General features: G+C 29.8%; 3 protein-coding genes across 3 annotated transcripts; 1 reads left to right on the forward strand and 2 right to left on the reverse strand.

The window, feature by feature from the left end:
- Positions 1-6,940: 6,940 nt before the first annotated feature.
- On the reverse strand, positions 6,941-9,951 carry LOC115884869 (holotricin-3-like). Its single transcript, XM_030903576.1, has 3 exons — positions 9,819-9,951; positions 9,680-9,752; positions 6,941-7,178 (listed from the first exon to the last, which is right to left on the reverse strand). Exons 1-3 carry the CDS (start codon positions 9,828-9,830, stop codon positions 7,000-7,002), a joined length of 264 nt encoding a protein of 87 aa, XP_030759436.1. The 5' UTR covers positions 9,831-9,951; the 3' UTR covers positions 6,941-6,999.
- A 2,186-nt stretch (positions 9,952-12,137) lies between these two features.
- On the reverse strand, positions 12,138-14,099 carry LOC115884870 (34 kDa spicule matrix protein-like). The gene is made up of 3 exons (XM_030903577.1): positions 13,998-14,099; positions 12,871-12,925; positions 12,138-12,675 (listed from the first exon to the last, which is right to left on the reverse strand). The coding sequence occupies exons 1-3, from the start codon at positions 14,013-14,015 to the stop codon at positions 12,383-12,385; spliced, it is 366 nt and encodes a 121-aa protein (XP_030759437.1). The 5' UTR covers positions 14,016-14,099; the 3' UTR covers positions 12,138-12,382.
- A 2,236-nt stretch (positions 14,100-16,335) lies between these two features.
- LOC115884871 (glycine-rich cell wall structural protein-like) lies at positions 16,336-19,376 on the forward strand. Its single transcript, XM_030903578.1, has 3 exons — positions 16,336-16,458; positions 18,646-18,748; positions 19,098-19,376. The coding sequence occupies exons 1-3, from the start codon at positions 16,447-16,449 to the stop codon at positions 19,232-19,234; spliced, it is 252 nt and encodes an 83-aa protein (XP_030759438.1). The 5' UTR covers positions 16,336-16,446; the 3' UTR covers positions 19,235-19,376.
- The last annotated feature ends 6,347 nt before the right edge of the window (positions 19,377-25,723 follow it).

A 25,723-nucleotide genomic window follows, 5' to 3' on the forward strand; every position in this document is an offset into this window, starting at 1 on the left:
ACAATAAGAAAATGCAGGATAATGTACAGGGATTTAGATATTATCGTAAACATTTTTAACCAGATTTTTGGGTTTTATATGGTTATGACTTATTTTCTCTATGGTGTTGAGTCTTTGCATGTTTTTGCGGTGTTTTTGGTTTCAAAAACAGTTTATCTTGAAAATAAGGATGGAAAAATTGTATCTTATCTGTTTTTAGGGGTTCTTATTTTGGTAAGTTAGTAAACTTGGAATTTATTTATACAGTGTGACCTATTAGTGCGAGGAAGTCCAATATCGTCGTTATTGTGGAAGAATTATCCGTAAAATATTATAAGCAGTATACCGGGTGCGTCTCAAAAGTGGCTCACCCCTATAATTTTTTTATTTTTTCAGATAAAAAAACAAAATTTGTTATAAATACCGAAGGTGCCATGTAAAAAACAAAAGTTGTAATCATTTCCGGTGAAACAGGAAATGGCCGAAAACAATTGAATACGTCAATCAATCCTAATTTATGTCATATATATCATACCAAATATCGTTTTTTTTATCTGAAAAAATAAAAAGTTATAATAAGAGAGACACTTTTAAGACGCACCCTGTATAAGAAAATTAGATAAAACCTGGAGTAAAAACCTAAAGTAAGACGCACCCTGTATAAGAAAGTTAGATAAAACCTGGAGTAAATTTAAGTTTATTAATACTTAGGTATACAGGGTGGTTCACCACATACGACACGGAGTATTGTAGCTAAACGATGAGATTTTTACAAATTTCGGGTTTGGGTTCGATGAAGGACTATTAGAGCTACAATTTAAAAATAATTTTACAAGATACAGAGTGTCCCAAATAAGTAAAAAATATCAAAGTTGTATTTTTTTTAAATGGAACACCCTGTATATTATTACATTTTTAGTTTCTACGATTAAAATAAAGGTAAATTTGATTAAGGTTTATTATACTTAAACCTTACCGTTTTTGAAATATTTTCAATTTTGTGAAATTGCAGTAAAAATTTTAAGGCTTCATTTCTCAAAGGTATCAAAGTTTTTAATGCTAAATAATTACTGAAGTTTATTTATTGATCAGTTATTGTGTTGCAATAATAAAAATAATACTACCTTATACAGAGTGTCTAAAAATTTATTTTAAATAATTATTAGCTTCAAATGGCAATAACTTGTTTAATTTAAATGGAACGCCCTGTATATTTTACGAGAATCAGATGCACAATTTAATTGTCTATCAAATAATATTATACCATTTTTTACCTATCTCTTTAAGTTTCCGTAGAAAATGCATTTTCTTGTAATTTAGAACTTATTTATCAATATACCCATGGACTATTGACATTTTAGATTATTTTTAAAGATGTACCAAATTTTTAAAGAGTACAGATACTAATATTGTCGATATAATTCGTTTATTTCATTAAAAAATAAAAAAACTGTTTAAATATTTGTTAAAGAGGATCAATTAATATGATTCCAGTATTCAAACTACATTAACTGACTGTTTGCGTTGATTAATAATAATTGCTCCAAATACTAAAAAACTGAATTTTGTATGGGCATTAGACAGTGTGATAAAAAGTACACCTAAAATGATATTTCATTTTTTAATAAATGCTTATTTATAACAACAGAGACTTTAATTTGATAACTTATTATTATATTGATTTCTGACTCAAATCTACATTTATTTATAATAATTTATTAACGAACACAATTAAGTATTACAGTTGAGGGTTGGAACCTTTGGTGTTACACAGCAAAATAAAACACTAAATCACCACAATACACCAAAACACTTTTACTTTTACACTTTCAGTGTAAAAGTTTGTTTCAGTGTAAAAGTAAAAAAGTGTTTTGGTGTATTGTGGTGATTTAGTGTTTTTATTTTACAATTAAGTATGTAATTAATTAGTATATGGGCGGAAATAATGGTGTTATATTTAATTAATGGTATACTCTTTTATAAAGATTTAAATAGTTTTCTTTTTGCATACAAATGGGCTAGTAATATTATCGTTTTGCTAAAAACGATAATATTACTAGCCCATTTGTGTAACTATTACTTCATTTTTGCTAAAAACGATAATATTACTAGTCTGTACATTTTGTACATTTGTTGCTTTCAAAACAATCTAAAATGTCAATATTCCATGTATATATTGATAAATGAGGTCTAAATTATAAGAAAATGCATTTTCTACGAAAACTTGAAGGGATAGGTAAAAAATGGTATAATACAATTTGATAGACAATTTAATTGTGCATCTGATTCTCCTAAAATATACAGGGCATTCTATTTAAATTAAAGAAGTTATTGCCGTTTGAAGCTAATAATTATTTAAAATAAATTTTAGACACTCTGTATAAGGTAGTATTATTTTTATTATTGCAACACAATAACTGATCAATAAATAAACTTCATTAAATATTTAGTATTAAAAACATTGATACCCTTGGAGAAATGAAGCTTTAAAATTTTTACTGCAATTTCACAAAATTGAAAATATTTCAAAAGCGGTAAGGTTTAAGTATAATAAACCTTAATCAAATTTACCTTTATTTTAATCGTAGAAACTAAAAATGTAATAATATACAGGGTGTTCCATTTAAAAAAATGCAACTTTGATATTTTTTATTTATTTGGGACACTCTGTATCTTGTAAAAGTATTTTTAAATTGTAGCTCTAATAGTCCTTCAACGAACCCCACACTTTCAATTTGTAAAAATCTCATCGTTCAACTACAATACTCCGTGTCGTATGTGGTGAACAACCCTGTATATTCCTAAACAACCAAGGATATAAAAATAAATCTTTAAAGGTAGACTCGTATTCGCTTACACAGGGTGTTTTTATTTCTTGACTAACATTGTAATATTTTAAATGCTGTAGCCCAACTTATTTAAGTGCAATACCCTGTATATTATTTTTCTTTTGGAGGCATGTGCATTAAATAACCAACATTTTTTGTACTTAAAGTGTTTCTAAATTTTTAACGGTATTGACGGCATATATTTGTGCAATTATATTACATATTTATGACTCTTTTAATATTAAAATATAACCTAAAAAATCATTGGGTGGCATTGATAAAAAATTACTGTTAAAAGAACCATAATATGTAATATAATTTTGCAAATATCTGCGGAAAACTGTCATATATTGTCAACAACGACGATATTAGACTCTCTCGAACTAATGGTCCACTCTCAGGGGCGTAGATTGGTGTATGCTATGGGGGTGGTAGTATGATTAAGTCGCAAAAAAAATCACCGTCGGAATTTTTTTGTCGAATTAAAACGACGGCGATTTTTTTGTCTTCAAAAAGATATAAAAACATAACAGAAAAATTAAAATATAGATTTGTAAATAACATAAACAAAAATGAAACAACGACGTTTATTAGTTAATTTTCTATAAACTTCGAAAATAATAATATTTTCTATAATATCTTTATGGATATTGATTAGAGTTAACCCCACTAATCTGTCCTGGCCAATAAGGACACTTTGTGTGCTTTTAATTAGGTCGAACATATTATAAACGATAAATCAACATAATTAAAAGCATACAAAGTGTTCTTATATGTCGGATATTAATTAAAAAAAAATCTTTCATAGTCAATGACTATTTCAATTCTCGTATCTCGTCAAGCGTCAGGGGGGGGTACTGTCCCCCAGTACCCCCCCCCTTATCTACGCCCTTGTCCACTCTGTATATTACCTGTAAAAACAAATTTAGTTTTTTCATAATACCCCTGTATTGTTACAGAAAAAAAATACCTATATTTTTATAGAGATTAATTTATCATAAAATTTATATTTATTTTTTTATCATAATAGGTACCTATTACCTATTGGATATTTTGTTGTTTGCATGCTGTTATTTTCAATTTAACTCTATTTTTTTTTTGTTCTAGTATATCCTGTTCTTCACCACGATGTGCTGCGACTATGCCATCAGAGAAAAAAGGAGATTATTAAAGACCTGTCAAGATCTGCAGAAGCCTCTTGACATCTTTTCCAAGAGGCACCAAGAATTGGAGGACTTTGTAGAGCAACTGAAAGTGGTGTACATCAAATTTACCGCCTTTAGATGTTTTGTTGTTGACAGGAACGCCACTATAATGTTTATTAGTGTTATATCAAATTATTTTATTGTATTGGTACAGTTTTTGAACTAGAGTCTCGTAATAAAAGATCTTTATATGATGTATGCTCTTTTACTAGAACAGTTCGTTGTACAAAATTTGCTGCTAACTATTATTTTTTGTAATAAATAAATATCAATTAAACATACTATGATTTTCAAAAATAACCGAAAAAATTTGCTAGTTATAAATTTTGAAATTTGAGAATTTTAACGTATAAAATGAAAATATTGGACATTTTATACCGGGTGCGTCTCAAAAGTGGCTCATTCCTATAACTTCTAACTTAACAGATAAAAAAACGAGATTTGGTAGGTACAGTACGTCTGTCCGTTCTGTGGCTACGGGGTATCCGTGAGAGGGGAAACGATATTCTCTCGATGTTTTTCGTAAAAAATTAGACGACGCGTCCCATCAATAAAAATTCGACAAATTTGCAAGTAGCCAATAAAATGTGTGGGCGGAGCGATTTGCGGTGACGTACTCGTCAAGTCGACGTATAAAATATATTGCTGTTTATTTAAATGTTTTTTAACATAAATTAGGATTGACTGACGTATTCAGTTATTTTCGGTCACTTCCTGTTTCACCGGAAAAGATTTTTTGCTTTTTAAATGGCACAATCTGTATATTTCTACTTTATTCGATAGAAAATGACACTCTGAAGATAATGACATATCATATGACAACTTTTGAAATTAATTAGAAAAAAATGTATTTTAAATTTCAATCTAGAGTGCCGTGGCTGTGTTAAAAACACTAATTTTTAATCAAGGAACCTCGGAAAAATAGATTTGATTTGTATTTGATCGTAATCGTATTTTTAATCATATTTCAATTTTTCAAATGGAACGAGGGTGGCTCGTTTGGAAAAAACATATTTTTACGAATAATTTGGTACCACACACTTGGTATTTCGAGTCAAATTGTCGTTATGAACCGCATGTTGCAATTTAAAATAAACCGTAATTGAAAATATCGAAAGAAAAATATCGATATCATATGTCAATGATATGTCGTTCTATTCAGAGTGCCATTTTCTACCGAATAAAGTAACAAATTACTTCCAAATACAAATTACAAATTTCCAAAAACAATTGAATACGTCAATCAATCCTAAATTATGTCATATAGGTACTAATTACTAATATACTAAATCTGGATTTTTTATCTGAAAAAATAAAGGAGTTATAGGGGTGAGCCACTTTTGAGCCGCACCCGGTATATGAAGATTTCTAGAAATGGTACACAACTTCTGAATCGTCTTACATATTTTAGCGACAGGAGTAAGACAGTGATTATTCTGGTTTGTTTGTTTATTGTTTATTTGTGGTCAGTGACCAGTGATCCGCTGTAAACCAACTTATAAAAATAAAATCTAGTCGTCCTCGTCCTGAAACAAAAACGCCCGAGCGGTACTACATAAGCAATTTTTTCTTTATTATTTTAGTCTTTTAGATCTGGAGAGATTTGAGGGGCACTATACAGGGTCCGGCAATAGTGCGTCGGGGATCTGTAGCTCCTAGAATAAAAAACTTGAGAATTTTGTTTAAGTGCAGACCTAAAGTATGTACCAGGATGTATTTCCGGAAAATATTTTAACTTCTCCAGGGTGGCTCAAAAAAGTGTGGGTGGATCTGGATGATTTTTTTAAATGGAACACCCTGTATATTATTGCATTTTTGGCTTCCTTTCAGATCATTTTACATAATCCTAAGATATGAGTAAATCTATTTCGATAGTTTCAGAGATATTAAAAAATAAATACAAAAATATGTATTTTTCAACCCTTCTTAAAAAAAATTAAAAATACAAGAACTATTCTGATATCAAAACTATATTAGATATTTACTTTAGATGGTCTGTTCTTACTGTGCTATAAATATGGTAATCGTAAATCATACAGGATGTTCAATATTTTACGCCAAACTTTAAAAAATATAAAATAATTTTTCTTGTTTTTTTTTAATGGAACACCCTATATATTATTTTTTTATTTGATGGAGAATTAAAAAATGAACATTTTTTGTATTTAAAGTATTTTAAAATTTTTAGTAGTTTTCCGGATACACGCAATATTATTTCATATAGCGCTTTCAATGGTAAAATACGAGAGAAAAATCATTGGGTGGGGCTTTGATCAAAATTTACTGTGGAAAATGCCATATGAAATACAAAACCGGGAATATCTGCGAAACCGTTAAAAATTTTGAAATACTCTAAATGCAAAAAATGTTCATTTTTTAATTCTCCATCTATTGAAAAAATAATATACAGGGTGTTCCATTTAAAAAACCAAAGAAAAATTATTTTACATTTTAGAAAGTTTGGCGTAGAATTTTGAGCATCCTGTATGATTTACAATTTCCGTATTTATAGCAAAGTAAGTACAGACCATCTAAAGTAAATATCTAATATAGTTTTGATTTCAGAACAGTTCTTGTTATTATTAATAATTTTTTTAAAAAAGACTGAAAAATATAAAATTTTTAATTATTTATTAATATCTCTGAAATTATCGGAATATATTTATTCATGTCTTAGGATTATGTAAAGTGATCTGAAAGGAAGCCAAAAATGCAATAATATACAGGGTGTTCCGTTTAAAAAAAGTCATCCAGATCCACTCACACTTTTTTGAGCCACCCTATAGAAGTTAAAATATTTTCCTGAAATACATCCTAGTACTTACTTTAGGTTTGCAGTTAAACAAAATTACCAAGTTTTTTTTTCTAGGAGCTACAGATGCCCGAAGCACTATTGCCGGACCCTGTATATATAGAATAAAACCTCAATCAATATAATAACAATTTATTTAGAACATAAATAATAACTTAAACTAAGCTGGCTATTTTTAACCGTGATGTCCGCCATGTCCGTGATTTCCCCCATAGTTTCCGTGGTTGCCATAGTTTCCACCGTGACCTCCATGGCCTCCATGACTTCCGTGCCCGTGATTTCCTCCGTAATGGCCTTGATTTCCGTGGCCACCACCATGACCGCCACCATGACCTTGTTTGCCATAATTGTATCCTGAAATTTAATTACAAAAATGTGATTATTTGAATATAATCGAAAAAAAGAACGGCGTCAAAGAAGGCTGGGAATGACAATCGATGACAATTTTGGCGAGGTCAGATATTGACATAAAACTTGTCAAAAATTAACACTGACGGCCAAGTAAACCAAGTAAATGACGTCTAGGGCTTGACCACCTTAAAATTATCAACGATTGTCATCCCCAGTCGTCTATGACGCCGTTTTTTTAACCGACCATACCGACAGGTATGGTAGGCTATTAAGATCGGCAAAAAAAAATATTTTCACTCCTCTGTCTGTCTGCCTGTCTCTCCGTCTGTCCGCCTGTCTGTCCGCCTGTAACACGATAACTCAAAAACCGCTAAACCGATTTTAACTAAATTTGGCACAAAAATACTGTGACACCCGAGAATCTGGCCATTAGTTTTTCGTGGGGGTGGGGGGTTGGTAAGGGGGTATGGGAGGGGGTTAAAAATTTTAAAAAATCGTAACTCCAAAATTACAGTAGCTAGCAAAACGCGGTTTTCAATTTAAGATTAGGAATAATATTTGTAACAAAATTTGTAATAACCTCAAAATCAGTCAGTCGCAGTTTTTGAGATAAAAAAAAAATCAAGTATGGGCGGCTATACGGGCCTCCCGGCGCCAATTTTTTCTATCGTATGGTATATTGTATTATAATTTACTTAAACATGAATAAATTTCCTCTTTTATAAACATTAATACAGCATTAATAGAGCAAGACCCCTAAATATTTAAGAAAAATTGGCATTAAACTAATATTAGGTATTCCTCAATTAGTCCCAAGCAAATATTATATCATATCTTTTAGCAATAACTTTAATATTATTATTGAAGTATGTACCAATAAAATAATTTGGAAATTGGTACTATGAGACAGTACTAATAAAATTCAAATTCCCTTTTAATTATAAATTATTATAGTACCCTAAATAGTATATAAGTACCTTTTAATTATATCAATTCACAGAAATTAAGGTGTAGGTACATTCTTTTGTTAATGTAGTACCATAAGTACCTAATTGTTACTAATATACGAAATAATAGGCGTACTGTCATACTGTAGAAGTTATACTATTAAAAAATGATATCTAAACAAAAAATGCTGGAGAAAATATATACGAAATAATATTAATAAATAGAGTATAACAGAACAATAAAAAGACAGAGAGAGAAAATTATAGATTTAAATTCATATTATACAGGGTGTCTCTGAAATAAGTGTAAATATTTTATCTTATAAAATAGATTTCCAGAAAATAGTTAATTATTAAGAAAAAAATAATATTCAGCATTAATAACACCATTAGAAATGTACAGGGTGAGTGAACGATAGAGTAAAGTTAATTATTTTCATTTGTCTAAAAGTTTAAAAAAAAATTGGAGATTTTCGAAAAAAACAAATATTTGCGATTTCATTTTTATTTTTTTGTGACTCTATTAGAATAGATGGAAAATGTAAATTTCCCATTTCCATTGCTACATTTTCGGTTCTACAAGATGGTGTTATCAGATTTTCAAACCGATGTTTCCTTTTTGAGTTGCCATCATCAACTTTATATGTATATTCAGTTACGACCCTGGATTTTTTAATTACTATATTAGTACTTAGCAAAGTACTACCTATATATTATATATAACTTTGCTAAGTACTGTAAGAATAAATTTAGCTTATCAAGAAAACATTTTCAGTGTATAATGAGACGGTTTCGCAGCAGTAGTAATATTGGCTTTTCAAAAAAATTTCAAAATAAACTAAAATTGCTATGAGAAAAAAAAAATATGTCGAAGAAAATTTCTATATCAGTATCAGTAGTCGTCAACAACTAGGTAATCTATTATTACCCTAATCTATGGCTATTCGCTACAAGGAAAAATCCAAGTGTCATCTTTCATAATATAGAAATACACCAAGAACTTCACGACTGTAATTCTAGTATACTTGAGTAAAGTTGATTAATATAAACTAATAATATCAATTGTAACTAATTACTAAACTGCTTGTTAATGATTAATAATAATTATTTGTGTTTTGTAAGGGCAACTGTGATGTTTATTTTGAATTAAAAAAACTAAAATATCCTTACATATATGTATCTTTTTCTTCATCTCTATAAAACTCTCCTACGAAATTTTAGTAGCACAACTTCAAAAACAATGGTTAGGTGACAATTTTTTAACACAATTAAATCTAACATTTGTTAAACTCAAATATTACAAAAACTATTAATTTTAGGTATATAACATTATATAGAAAGAAGTTAGTTAGAGTGTTACATATAAAAAACATATGTTATATCCGCCACACTTTTTGAAGCGCCCTGTATACTCTATAATATTCTTAAATTGTGTATATTAACCCTCCCTATAACTTTTATATTTAACATTTTTTTGTAAACCTCCAAACAAATGAGATAATGGACTTTACTCTATCGTTGACTCACCCTGTATATATAATTAAAAAAATCACTTACCTCTGCCTTTTCCAGGATCAGGGAGCGCAACAGCTAGCTGGAATACCACCAGTACCACCAAAAGAATAGAAACCTAAAAATATAACACATTTTGTCACAAAAAAAGTTATGTTAAAGACATTAACAAATTTTTTCTTACAATGAACTTCATGATGATCTTGTACGTTGATATTGATGTAAATGCTTCGTGTCCGTACTAACCAAGTACTACAGAGGAAATGAAGAGAGTCTAACCGTAAATAGATCTGCCTTTACAATTTGTATGTTTATATAGGTCCGATTTTACCTACTTATATAAATTATACGACACCCTAACGAACGAGGAAAGTAAAAATAAAATTCCGAAACCTGTCTCTCAGAATTTTCTGTTTTACCTGGTTTTCGGTGAATAACCACATAAAACAGGGTTGTATCAGCAATAAACTAAGAGTACATAGTATACTAGCGTGTACCCGCGACTAAAAGCAAAGCAAGAATTTCCATTAACATTTAACATACAAACTGGATAAAATTTTCTCACATTTATGTCAGCATAAGAAAAAACAATATGACGATATTATTGAATAACTTGGTAATATTTGAGGGGTAGTTTCATCTCGTTGGAATTTGACTTTCGAAAAATCCGTTTGCCAAAAATAAGCTTTTTACGTCAAGCAGTTTAAGCAGAATCGTGGTTAATCAATTACCCAACTTTTTGAAACACCCTGTATGATTTTTTAAAAAATTTCAAAATATGTAAAAAAAGAAAATAAATTATGCGTATACAAGCGTTTTCCCGAAAGACTAACCGTTTTTTAAATAACAAATATTGTAATATTTGAGAGGCGTTTTCACCCTCTTGGAATTTGATATTCGAGAAAACCCTCCTTATCGAACCTCTACACCCCACAGTCAATCCGTTTACCAAAAATCAGCTCTAAACGTCAAGCAGTTTAGGCAGAATCGAGATTACTCAATGGTCATATTTTATGAAACACCCTGTATAAATTTTAAAAAAATCTTAAAATATGTGAAACAACAAAGTAAAACATACGTGTATAAAAGTTTTTCCGAAAAACTCACCGGTTTTTATATAAAAAATGTTCTAATATTTGAGGGGTGGTTTCACCCCCTTAGAATTCGAGTTTCGAAAAATGCCTTCTTATCGAACCTCTACACCCTAAAGTCAATCCGTTTTCCAAAAATCATCTTTTTACGTCAAGCACTTTAAGCAGGTTCGTGATTAATCAATGACCAGATTTTTCGAAACACCCAGTATACATTTTTAAAAAATCTTAAAATATGTAAAGAACAAAATAAAATATACGTGTTTAAGCGTTTTTTCGGAAACTTGACCGTTTTTAAATAAAAAATATTGAAATATTTGAGGGGTGGTTTCACCCTCTTGGAACAGGAATTTCGAAAAATTCCTTCTTATCGAACCTCTACACCTGTATGCCAAAATTGTATGCCAAAATTGAGCTTCTTACGTTGAGTGATTTGAGCAGGATCGTGATTAAGCAGTATGTCAGTCACTTAAGGATTTTATATATTAGTATAGATTGTTACTTATTTTTATCCGCTGAATATGATGACGAAGTTTCCCCGAATACAATTCGGACCATCTTGTATAATTTACTGGTCAACGTCATTCATTAACGGGTTTTTTTGTTGTGACGATATTATACCAATTATAACCCACATATCTAAATATAAAATCTTTTTTTTTAAATAAATCTGCATATTATACCAAACAAAATACAAGTTCCATCAGTTATTCGCATATCAGACGTCTTGTTTTTGCATGATGTCGTCAGAAGAAGTTAGAATAATTATCCAAACCAGATTTTCTTTATATATACACAAAACACAAAATTATGACGTAAAAAAATGTAAGAAATTATGATATGGGTTTAGGTTATAGGGTTGGGTAAATGTAACTAAATGTCATAAATTATTGAATTTATTACATTTAGCCCTTCCCATCGAAAACATAAAATATAAAAAAATACCTAGTCCATAACGCAGTTCTTCTAAATAAAAAAAAATGTGAAATATCATGTAAAACCAAGTCATTTATTTTAGCTAATGGCTATGTCTATGGAATGACCTATTCTACATCTCTGTTAAAAATTATTAACTAATCAGTTGTCTATCGACATTTATAGTAACCGTATCAATAGTAGACATCTTTATTTCTATAATATAGATAATATAGATTCTTCTTTAATAAGTACGATTTAAAATTTGAAGTTTATGAGACTTCTAGAAGTACCTTAGAATTTTAATGATCGAGAAAAGGATGGTATGGCACTAAAAATCATAAAATTCCTGATTTTCCTTCTTAAAAAATATATAACTGATTTTCATTATACATGGTTATAACTGATTCACGGGGATTTAAGTTTCTTTGTATTTTTTTTTACTTAAACACAAATCTACACAACCGGCATATTTTATAAAACATTTTTATTAAAACACAAATAAATTACAAGTATTATCAATAAGTACAATCTACACAGAACTGGAAAATTTGATAAAAAGTCTTAATACACTAAATTTAAACATTTTGTACACATTTATTGGCAAAATACACTTTGATTTATAGTTATTGAATTAATATAACATCTAAACTCTTTTACCATAAGGTATTCAATGACAACAAACGAAAATAACGTCAAACTAACAAACTCATTTAAGATATATCTTCCTTCTGGAAGCTTTTTACCGTCCAAAGCCTCCAAATCCTCCTTGGTTACCTCCAAATCCTCCCTGGTTACCTCCAAATCCTCCTTGACTACCTCCAAAGCCTCCTTGGTTACCTGGAAATCCTCCACCTCCTCCAAAACCTCCCTGTTGCCCTCCAAAACCTCCTTGTTGTCCTCCAAATCCTCCTTGGCCACCTCCAAATCCCCCTTGACTACCACCAAAACCTCCCTGTTGTCCTCCAAATCCTCCCTGTTGTCCTCCAAATCCTCCTTGATTTCCACCAAATCCTCCTTGGCCACCGCCAAAGCCTGAAAAAAAATATGAATTTATTGTTAAAAAGGTGTTTTGACAAATCGGGTACACGGAAAAAATTAAATTGTAATAAACCCAAAAAATAAACCCCACAATTATTGTAGAAAACACTGCTCTGTATTTTGCGTCAAAAATGGTACTTGGCATTACCTTGTAATAATCAATTTTTTATTATTTTTGTTTTTTTTTACCTTGTGGAGCTGGTACTGAATATACCATGGATACCATCAGCACAAATATGGATATCTAAAACAAACAAGAAAAAAGCTATTCTAAAGAAATTAATAAAATAATTGAGAAGAACTAACATACAAAAATAATAACTAACTAAAAAAGTGTTATTTTCAACTGACTGTAGTTGGTGTGCGGCTATGAAAAAATATACCGAGAGTTTTTCAAAAGCGCCATACCGAGTGCCATACAAAATTTTAAATTTTATCTAACGGCAGAACTGTTTCATATCCAATCTCTAAAGAATAATTTTTGATTTAAAAGGATCTAAAAGTTCTACTTTCATTGTTGCGAATTAATAAATTATCAGGGTGCGTCTATGTTACTATGCAATAAAGATGTGCGTTTTGTTTTTTATTGTAAATAATAAATAGCACTAACATTAAGATGTCATTTAGATAAATCGCGATTTTTTACCGATAAAATAGTGAATTATCAACAAGCAAGTCAGATTTTAAAGAGAAATGATTCAGGAAGATCTTCCGCAAGTACTTGGGTCTACAACATCCTAAGCAATACACTGGCTAGTGTATGAGAAGATCATCCGCTACATTACTGGCAAATGCAGGAGTGAACATGACAACGTTAAAAGACACGGAGGATGGCGATCTGCAACGGTTGGGGAAGGATATATCGAAGAGTCCATCAACAATAAAATAGAGATTGCGAAAAAGATTCAAGGTGCTGTAAGTGTTCCAGAACGAGCCGTTGTAATGACAGATTTGGTAAATCCTAGGTTTAGCGCGTTTATCCTAGGTTTTACCACATTTCGGACATTTGCAGTAACATATACATGTGAGTAATGTCTGTATAAGTAGTGGATGTTGGATAAATAGTATTTTAAATTGTCTGGAGTCGCATGAATGTGTTAAAACCACTAATTTTTAACCAAGGAACGTTGGAAAAATAAATTTGATTGTCTAGTGTTTTTAGTGTCTTGTTCTGGCCGGTTAAAAGATGGCCAAATCGTATTTTTAATGATACACAAAATAAAAAAAATACTAAAATATTTTGCAAAGTACGGATTGTTAATTTTAATAAATTCAATAAATAATCAAACTATTTCATACAAATATACAAGACTTACCAGAAATACTTTGTTCATTTTATCGATTATAGCAAAAAATACAATAAGAAGAGCTGGAATCACGATATGGCAGAATTTTTTTAACTAAAACATCTCAAGCTGAGGTCTAGATTTTATATCAAATCCAAAACTATAAAACTATGCAAATTTTGCTAATAAATTTTGAGAAATTTAGTGAATTCCAAGGCTGGGACATCCACAGTTCTTGTTTTTTAATCTTTTTTTAGCATGTGTTAATTGGGGAAACAGAAATCTTCCTTCACTAAGAATTTACAATTAACTAAAAATTTGTTTATTTTGGTAATTTACGTTGATTACAATGTATATTTTAATGTGCATAAGATTTTCCGTTTATTTTTCAATAATTTTTTCTCAATAAAATTTGTATAGGGTGTCCCCTTTTCACGTTGCGTATTTTACACGGTTTCTATAGTAGGTATAGTATAATTCTTTTAAAAGTTCCTCAATATGGCCGACCTAGTTACGAAAATTGGTAATTTTTTTTAATGAAAAATAAGTTGGCGTTAGCGAATTCAGAAATGGATTTTATTCTTAGGAAGGAGCATAATGCTATCCATGTATTCATGCATGGTGGGCGGAAAAGCCACCATAAAAGCTCTCTAGGGTGGGGATCCTTGACAGTTCTGTTTGAAGATTCATTTGACACATTTGAATTTGATTTGAAATTTTGTAGATTTGTCAGTCTTTACGGAGCTTATTTTATGTTATTTATTATTTATTCTACTACTGATAGTTGTATAAAGGTAGTAAATCTAGATGGAAATTGTGGCAGAACTTAAATTAACAGTGACACTATCGCGATTTATCGAAAAAGACTCTAAAATAGTTGGTTGTGTAGCGTGCGGTAGATCTCGGCAAAAATTGAGCGAAATAATCGAACAACTTTTCGCTAGTAAGTGACTATATAATATACATACGTGTAGTAAACCGATCATCTATGAAATTCACTTAAATTAACTAAATTATATATTTTTCTTGCATTTTAGCTTTTATTTATTACTTGTCAAAGATTAGATGTCAAAGAATTTAGATACGTTAATTTGACTTACCTGCTTCAGTAGCGTATCAGATGTTTGTGTTAATAAATACTTATTATAACTTATCTATTTTTATTAGAATTATATATTTTTATAACAATTTTAATAACTACCAACATTTATTCACAACGTAAAATAAAACAACAAATTATTGAGTCTACCCCCGTCTACCCTACATCATAGTTTTACATTTTTTAAATAAAATTAGAACGACACTGATAAACCGGAATTTAAGTCGGCCATATTTGAGGCCCATCGCGGTGTACCTAAGATTTTTGATATGCTCCTTGCTTAGTCTTCTTATTCAAAGTATTCTTTGGTTAACAATAACATTTTTCAGGATTGTCAAGTTGACGTTAAAGTTAGATTATTAGGTGGTTGTCATAAATCATTAATAAAAACATAGATTATTGAAATTATTTAATAAGAATAAAGGTATTTTACAGCAGATCCGAAGAGATTTTACTTAAAGACTTTCTCAGTGAGAATATTAACTCCCTTGTTTCTTATTTTTTAGCTGTTTTTTAGTTAGGGACGTAAGAATTATAAGAAGTGAATTTTTGTTTTCATGTTTTGACGATATCTCAGAGTTCCTAGAATTATCAAGATTATTGAATAATTATAGTTGTTTAATAAGTGAAATTAATAGAAGACTTGGAAATAGGATGATGCGTTTCATGTTATAGCTGATAGATCACCCCATTTCTCTTAATTTGTTTTTATTTCAGTACAGTTAATCACAAATTGAATTGATGTATGCAAAAACAGCTAATTTAAATAGTTCTTTTATATACTGTTAAACTGTATCAACTACGAAGTCTTTAGCAAAAAGTTACAAGGTAATACATTTTGTAGATATAATTTATGAAAATTTATATATAAAGATTAGAACACAATCCTCTGAGATTAGTCATTCTAAATAACAAAAACAGATTTATTCAAAACCACAGAAATTCTTCAAGTTTATTTATAGATATAGATACGTTTAGATAGCGTTATTTTTACGTTATACAAGGACAATTTTTCCCAAAATACTTCTTGGTTGTTTGTCAACAATCTTATTTTACGTAAACGATTCGTCTTGGTTTTTTATGCATACCAATTTAATGTTACCGGAGTGAGTTGACCCCCATATTGACCAGATTTAAATCCCATTGAGAAAAACCTGATTTCTCCGGGGTAATTATTAAAAAATCAACAGCACCGGTTTTGTTGTTGTTTGTTTGGTTATCTCTGACGTTAATTTTGGATTTTAGCTGGATATTTACACATATATAAAGGATGAACTGACATTTTTTAAGACATTAGTAAAAAAGTGTATGTTCGTTTGTATTGAACAAGAGCCATAATACTCGTTTGCTTAAAAAAAGATTATTCAAGAACTCAAAGAAATGTTTTCAGCTGTAAGTAAAATTTTTTTTTGAAATGGTGCTGGACTTAAACAATTTAAGTAAATTTAATCTACTACATATGCAGCAATATTATCAACAAATTATGTTTTTTAACTAAAAACTAAGAAAATTTTCAAAAAAATTATCAACATTTTCCAAAAAAAATTATACAGGGTTGTTCACCACATACGACACGGAGTATTGTAGCAAAACGATGAGATTTTTACAAATTGTAAGTTTTGGGTTCGATGAAGGACTATTAGAGGTACAATTTAAAAATAATTTTACAAGATACAGAGTGTCCCAAATAAGTAAAAAATATCAAAGTTGTATTTTTTTAAATGAAACACCCTGTATATTATTACATTTTTAGTTTCTACGATTAAAATAAAGGTAAATTTAGATTTAGGTTTATTATACTTAAACCTTACCGTTTTTGAAATATTTTCAATTTTGTGAAATTGCAGTAAAAATTTTAAGGCTTCATTTCTTCAAGGGTATCAAAGTTTTTAATACTAAATATTTACTTAATAATTAATAATATTTACTTTAATACTAAGTTTATTTACTGATCAGTTATTGTGTTGCAATAATAAAAATAATACTACCTTATACAGAGTGTCTAAAAATTTATTTTAAATAATTATTAGCTTCAAACGGCAATAACTTGTTTAATTTAAATGGAACACCCTGTATATTTTACGAGAATCAGATGCACAATTTAATTGTCTATCAAATTATATTATACCATTTTTTACCTATCTCTTTAAGTTTCCGTAGAAAATGCATTTTCTTGTAATTTAGAACTTATTTATCAATATACCCATGGACTATTGACATTTTAGATTATTTTTAAAGATGTACAAATTTTTAAAGAGTACAAATATTAATATTGTCGATATAATTCGTTTATTTCATTAAAAAATAAAAAAAAACTGTTTAAATATTTGTTAAAGAGGATCAGTTAATATGATTCCAGTATTCAAACAACATTAACTGACTGTTTGCTTTGATTAATAATAATTGCTCCAAATACTAAAAAACTGAATTTTGTATGGGCATTAGACAGTGTGATAAAAAGTAACACCTTAAAAATGATATTTCATTTTTTAATAAATGCTTATTTATAACTACAGAGACTTTAATTTGATAACTTATTATTATATTGATTTCTGACTCAAATCCACATTTATTTATAATAATTTAATAACGAACACAATTAAGTATGTAATTAATTAGTATATGGGCGCAAATAATGGTGTTATATTTAATTAATGGTATACTCTTTTATAAAGATTTAAATAGTTTTCTTTTTGCATACAAATGGGCTAGTAATATTATCGTTTTGCTAAAAACGATAATATTACTAGTCTGTACATTTTGTACATTTGTTGCTTTAAAAACAATCTAAAATGTCAATATTCCATTGATATATTGATAAATGAGGTCTAAATTATAAGAAAATGCATTTTATACGAAAACTTGAAGGGATAGGTAAAAAATGGTATAATACAATTTGATAGACAATTTAATTGTGCATCTGATTCTCCTAAAATATACAGGGCATTCCATTTAAATTAAAGAAGTTATTGCCGTTTGAAGCTAATAATTATTTAAAATAAATTTTTAGACACTCTGTATAAGGTAGTATTATTTTTATTATTGCAACACAATAACTGATCAATAAATAAACTTCATTAAATATTTAGTATTAAAAACATTGATACCCTTGGAGAAATGAAGCTTTAAAATTTTTACTGCAATTTCACAAAATTGAAAATATTTCAAAAACGGTAAGGTTTAAGTATAATAAACCTTAATCAAATTTTCCTTTATTTTAATCGTAGAAACTAAAAATGTAATAATATACAGGGTGTTCCATTTAAAAAAATACAACTTTGATATTTTTTATTTATTTGGGACACTCTGTATCTTGTAGAAATATTTTTAAATTGTAGCTCTAATAGTCCTTCAACGAACCCCAAACTTATAATTTGTAAAAATCTCATCGTTTAGCTACAATACTCCGTGTCGTATGTGGTGAACAACCCTGTAGTATACCAGTATTTTAGCGAAAAAAAAACATAATCATGTTTCTATTTGCACTTATTTAAGACTCATCCTCTATATATTTAACGTATTTTTTTAAAATCTCTGTATAATAATGATAGTAATAATTCATTTTTATTTTATTTTTAGCCAACGTTTGCTCTTTTGGTACTTCTTCTGGCTTGTGTGGTATCCATGATTTTGGCAGTACCTGTCGCTGACCCTCAATTTGGAGGAGGATTTGGGCATCAAGGTACAAAATTATTTTTAATATTTATCTCTACAATCTCTTCAAAATCAAAATTCTCATGTCAAAAAACTTCCAGACACCAATTTTCATCCAAATATTGACGTTACTTATTTACAGAAATTATTCGGAAAAAATATCTAGAATTAAAAATGAAACTTCTACACCCTGTATCTCCGAAACTGGGCATTTTAGGACATACATTTGTACAAACGTTTTTACTTATTTTTATCTGTAGAATATGCTTCCAAAGTTTCCAGAATAAAATTCAGACTATCCTGTATATTCATTGTAAAAATACATAAAAAACTAAAAATAACGAAAATTGAAAATAAAAGATAATATTTTTTTATAGGTGGTGGATACGGACACCATGGTGGATATGGCCACGGTGGATACGGACACCATGGAGGATATGGCCATGGCGGATACGGACATCAAGGTGGATACGGACATCATGGAGGCCATGGAGGCTTCGGCCATTTTGGATAATTTTAAGACTAGATTAGAAGACTATACATACAAAGATTTTTTTAGAGCTAAAAGATAAGATTTTTTAAGATAGGATTTTTAGATAATTTATTGTTTTGTAATATGATTCGTTTTATTTTTAATAAAACAAAATGTAAAAGATCTATATGTGCTTTTTTATTATAGCTTGGTCCATTTGTCCTAAACTTCAAGAAATAAATAAAATATATATTGCAAACAAAATTGAAAAAAATATGGGTGAAATTTAAAAAGAAATGTATAACAATTAGACCTCTTTCAGAGACGAATTTTGAAACAAATTACTCATATTTTTAATCTTATACGCCCATACAGTAGATTACATTTGCGGTCAAGGTCTAATAATAAATGTAAACATAATAAATGAATTCATTAGAAGACATTTTATCTATAAATATAATTAGCTATAAATATATTTTTTTAATTTAATATTTTAATACTTTTCTTGGAATAATGTTAATCCCAATAGTTAATTCCATCTAAAACATAGAATGAAATAAATGGCAAGTCTCACAACGCAAATTTTTCACCACAAAATGTGAGATCTCATGTAAAACCAAGTCAGTTTATTTTATTTTCTTTCTATGAAAGTAGAGTCTTGTTAGTATAGAATGTTCAGCCATCGTTTACCGTGACGTCATTTATTGTCGAACTCTCTTAATCACTTGCCAATCAGATGAAAGAGATTAGTGACGTCATTACAGACATTAGTAATTGTCGTTGTCATTTGATTTGAGATTATAATTTTATTGTCGGACAGCGATCAATGTCAAAATTAAAAGTTTATTTTTGCTGTAATATTGAATATTCCTATATAAAATACAAACTGATAGCGTTTTTAAGTAATATAGCGAGTTGCTGATGCTTTACAAATAGGAATTTCAATAGTCCAAAGGATTGGAATTAAAGGGATCGCAACTGATGAAAAGTTGAAGAAAAAATTAATAAATGCCGAAAAAACGGAACTCGCTCAATCAATAAATTAGGAACGTACTTAGAATTTTCTAAACAATATGAACAGATCTTAGACACACCCGTAAAACTCGTATTTGACAAATAATGATGACGTACGTATCGGTGAACGATGGTTGAATAGTCTTTCCATATATCAATATTAGACATTTTTATTTCTGTAGCAATTATAATGACTTGACAATTGCAAGGTAAGATAATCTGCTAAATTCAAATAATGCATTCTTAAGTAAACTGTTTATTTACTTAGTAATCCAAATGGTTGAGTAGGCATTCTTTTATAATTACTATGTTGCCGTCCAATCTGTGGCGTAGCTAGGTAACCAAGGGCCCTGGGGTAAATTAAAAATTGGGGCCCCACTATGTAAACTAATTAGGTTTTATCAAATAAAAATATGAAATATACAAATACTTTAAAAATGCTAAGCCACTTAAGCTCTTTTTTGTGCACTGCAGGGCAGGTCATAAAGATATTAAACAGTAACAACATAAATTACAATTATTAATAATTGGTGTAGGTTTGGCTAATAAAACGAAATAGAGAAGATTCAAGGGTTTATTATATAAAGGTCGGGCCTACCAACTGACTAAATAACAATTATATTTACAATTTTTTCCTAGCTTTAGTATTCGCAAAAGTTTCAATGACTTCGTTTAAAATCCAGGCTTTGATGCGGTTTTGTTTTCAATTGGCCCCCGGTCTGCAAATTTTGTATATATATATATATATATATATATATATATATATATATATATATATATATATATATATATACAGGGTGTCACAGAAATAAGTGCAAATATTTTAAGGGGTGGTAGATAAAAGAAACATATTTTTTCTTTATCTTTTTTCAATAAGTCCAAAATAACGGAGTTATTTTACTACGAAAAATTTATTTACTACAATTTCTTGTGTTATATAAAAAGTATATATATAGTATATGACATAAATTAGGATTGATTGACGTATTCAATTCTTTTCGGCCACTTCCTGTTTCACCGGAAATTACTACAACTTTTGATTATTTAAATGGCACCCTCGGTATTTTTTTACTTTACTTGATAGAAAATGACACTCTGAATAGAATGATCATAAGTCAAGTTTTGACATTTTCGCTTAAAACAAAATTGTATTTTATAAATTTCGGATAAGTCCAAAATAACGGAGTTATTTTACTACGAAAATTTGCTAAAATTTTGAGAACCACTGCATCTTTTCTGGATTTTCTTTCTTGTAAATTTAATCTAATACCTATGTTGTCATGGTAACAAGAAATTATGTTTTTTTTAACTAAAAACTAAAAAAATTCCCCAAAAATTTTTTGGGAAGTTTTCAATTTTTTTTCGAGAAAAAAACCTCATATGCCTGTTTCTGGGGTTGAACTATACTACCAGTGAAAATACTAGCACTTATTTCTGGGACGCACCGAGAGGAAAAGACAGACACAGATTACAAGAGGAAAAACTTTTTAATTATTGACGTTTTGAAAAAAATGCGTTCTTCATAAGAATTTTTGCTTGTTGTAAAATGGCGTTTATTATTTCCTAAATATCCATACCGTTTTAGAAAAATAAAAAAGTATAAAAATGTAGTTTTTAACGTAATTTTATCCCCCAAAAATCCTAAAAACTAACAGTCCAAAAATTAAAAGGTTATGGTAATATAATTTCGATTTCATTTTTGATAAATCGTTATAATTAATTTTGATTAACGTCATATTTTTTGATGTTAAAGTATCACATTTTCCGATAACTATTATCACCCTTTCCGTAGCATTGAACTAAATAAATTTTGTGCTTCTTTAACATTTTAAAACACCAAAAAATATAACTTTGATTAAAATTCTGTTAATAATAATCTATCAAAAAATGAGAACGACATTATATTACCATAGAAAGGCGTTTTATTTTTACTAGTTCAAAAAATTCAACTACATTTTCATGTTTTTTTATTTTTCTCTAAAGCTCAATGTCTAAAACGGTATGGAAATTTGGAAAAGTATAAACAGGAATTACCATTTTAGAACAAGCAAAAATTTTTATGAAGACAGTCCGCGGACATCCTGTAAATATAAACATGTTATTCATCGGCAGTGCCGTTTTTTATGTAGGGACCCTAAAGGCCCCAGCTCCAAAAAGGCCTCAAAAACGATAACATCAAGTTTTTTAAAGCTTATAATAATACATTTAAATTGAAAAACGAATGCAATTTGACGTAATAAAACAATCCCCGAGCGAATGTTTGCATATATTTAATGGCAATTTTTGATGACAAAGTGATGGGAATACCGGTTCCACATATAAGCCGCGTTACTTTCGCGACCGTTCCAGGTAAATACCGCGATTTTGTAAGGGGCCCTTTACAAAATCGCGGTATACTCCTATATAGGTCCAAGAATAAATAATAATTATTCGAATATAAAAAATAATAATTATTCGATATTCTAAACAAAGAAAATTACCCCTTGATTTAATTTCGTAAATAGAAAAATATCATTGACAATTACTGGGGCCTAATAATTGATAATTAAGTAAATATCTGCTTCCATTTATACTGTGTTTAGTTTGCGTATACGTATGGTTTGCATACTCCACCTACAAACTGCTTTATAACTACTAAACACATATTGGCCTGTTTACCAGTTGAATAAAAAATTACTTATTAAGATTTGGAGGCCCCTAGAAGAAGGGGCCCGGGGCGGACCGCCCCTTCCGCCCCACCCCCTTAATCCGCCACTGCAGGAATTGTAAAGAATAATAACATAGCTGTAAATACTTCCGTTATGTTGCATTCTAGCACTCCATTTATTTCCTTATATAATTGGTGAACAGTCCATGCTTGAGTTAGTTGAGGTAAAACTAGGTGGTAATCTTTCTATCTTCTGCTGAAGGCGTTCCTCAAGATCTTCTACGGCTTCTTGAAGGTGATTTTGCTGTTCCTGGCAACGTACTTCCAACATTACTTGTTGCTCCTTTTTCATATCCTCGAAGTTTTTGTGAAGTCGAATTTCCTGATTTTCTAAAATTTTCTGAAGCCGGTCCTGTTCTTCTTGCTTTTCTCTCTGACGTCGCTCCTCCAAACGAATTTCCAAATTATCCAACATTTTCTCAAGCCGGTCCTGTTCTTCTTGTTTATCTTGTTGTCGTTGAATTTTTAAATCTTCGAAAATGTTCTCAAGCCGGTCCTGTTCTTGTTGACGTCGTAATTTTCCTCTTCCTTTTCTCTTTCTAATCGGGCTCGCTCTTCTTCTCGTTCTTTACGGAGTCTTTCTTGATCTTCTGCTTTTTCTTTTCGCAGCCCTCTCTTGTTCTTCTGCCTTTTCTCTTCTCATATTCTCCATAAAATCGCCCAATAATTTGCTTACTTCCTCCATTTTCTTCGCTTGCTGTCTCGTACCAACCATAAAAATTCCCAAATTCGGTGTAAAAATCGTCCAATCCACTTAATTTCTTCTTAAAATCCTCTTGAATCCCACTTCTGACACCAATTGTTACGGATTCCGTGGGTCCACTAATTTAAACTCACGATAAAATACTTAACGAATTTATTTTCTCACTTTATACACAATTACTAACTTATAACACACAACAAACTAACTATTTATAAGATTCCTTCACCAAATTGTCCGATTTTCAATTTCCACGCGGTATATTCAAATTTCAAAAACTGTCTCAGTTGTCGATGGCTCCGGCTTATATACTCTATTGACTGCTTCTCGAAATTTCCCCAATTCTCGGAAAGCGTACTTCTTCATACCAGACAATTCCATTGTCTGATTCCCTTACTTCTCGACTTGACTAAAAGATGGCGCCTGAAAAAGTCTTTTAATTTCTGGCGGATACGCCATTTTTCTTGACACGTTGCGGTTGTGCACGCAACCAGTAATACATTTTTAATTTCTGGCGGATACGCCATTTTTCTTGACACGTTCCGGTTGTGCAGGCAACCAGTAATACATTTTAGCCCTTGACCTTGACAATATATTTATTAATCCGTAGTATCTAATAGGTATCTAACTAGAGTGACGTCATAAATCTCGCTCCAAGGCTTTTCTATTAGAGACGGCATTGCGTCAGCATGGCCGCAAGTTGCTAACCTAATAAAATTACCACTAGAAAAGCCCGCGGAAACTGTCAAATTCAAAGTTATTCATTTCACAGACTATATATTATATCTAAATATTTTCTTTGGAATTCGTCACACTTTTGTAATAAAGTTGCTTCATCAACATGTAATAAAAATGTTGGTGTTATCGAATGTTGGAAAATCGAATATATGACAGACTGCACTCATACCAATAAAACGTGTATCTAACTGAGATATTACTGTGTCTAGTACATTACTGAAAATCTGAATTTTAAATATTTTTTCTCGGTTTGGAAATCAGCAGCTAATTCATCATAATGTGTTTTAACTTTTCTTTGCCTTTTTTCTTGAAAGTGGGTATCAAGTTCAGTTCGATCGAGATTTCTGGTAAGGATTCGAGGGCACCCTGAGCTTGAGGGCCCCCGGGCACTGCCCCGCCTAGCCCCTCGGTAGCTACGCCACTGCGTCCAATTTGCCAAGTCATTATAATTATTACAGAAATAAAGATGTCTAATATTGATGCGGTTTTTAATTTGATTTTTACAATTTCTTACTCTCAATTTCTTCATTACATTTACTACCATTTTGTTTCAATATATTTTTCTCTTGTGTTCCAGGAATGTTGTCAATTCCTAGATATTAAAAAATCTTCTCTTTTAAAAGGCAAAACAATAAAAAATTTACATAAACACACATGTTTAAAAATAATTAAAATCGTACTTAATGGGTATCAAAACATACGACATGTTTTTATTTAAGAAAATATTTCAGAAATTATTTGAACAAATAAAGACATCGTTATGTTCATGGAAATCTCAAATTATTTATTTTGTCAATAGTCGTATGACCTTTTCGATAACCGTACATATGTTTGACCATCAAAGTCTTTAGAAGAACAAAGTCAAGTTTACACTAGGTACTAAATGAATTTTAATAGAAAAAAAACTCTATGACATTTGATAGTCTAGAGATTTTTGGCATATAAAAAGCAGATTTTAGAGAAAATCATTATATAAATCATTTAAATTTTGCTCGAAACTGTTCAAAATATAATTTTGTTGTACAATATGGCCGCTTTTTTCAGATTTATGGTAAGTTTTTTATCTATATTACAGTGTATTTTTTGTTTGAGTAATTTATTCCTTGTCTATAACAATAGAGTCAATTTAGGCTTAAGTCCCCAGTTTTTCCCAAAAATCTTCCTACATCTGCCTAGGGAGATGGAGATGGCAACCTTCGATGTTGCTTTCGCTATATGAGTATTTCATGTGAGCCTTTGATCAAAATATACACCAAGATACTTACGTCTCTTTGGCAAATGAAATCTTCTTGTCTTCTAGAACCGGTGGTTTGAAGCCTTTTGTTACTATCTGTTTTGTAAAGTTGACAAATTGTATAAACTTATTAGTATA

This window comes from Sitophilus oryzae, unplaced genomic scaffold (assembly GCF_002938485.1).
Source record: "Sitophilus oryzae breed Bouriz unplaced genomic scaffold, Soryzae_2.0 scaffold_358_pilon_pilon, whole genome shotgun sequence".
NCBI lineage: Eukaryota > Metazoa > Arthropoda > Insecta > Coleoptera > Curculionidae > Sitophilus > Sitophilus oryzae.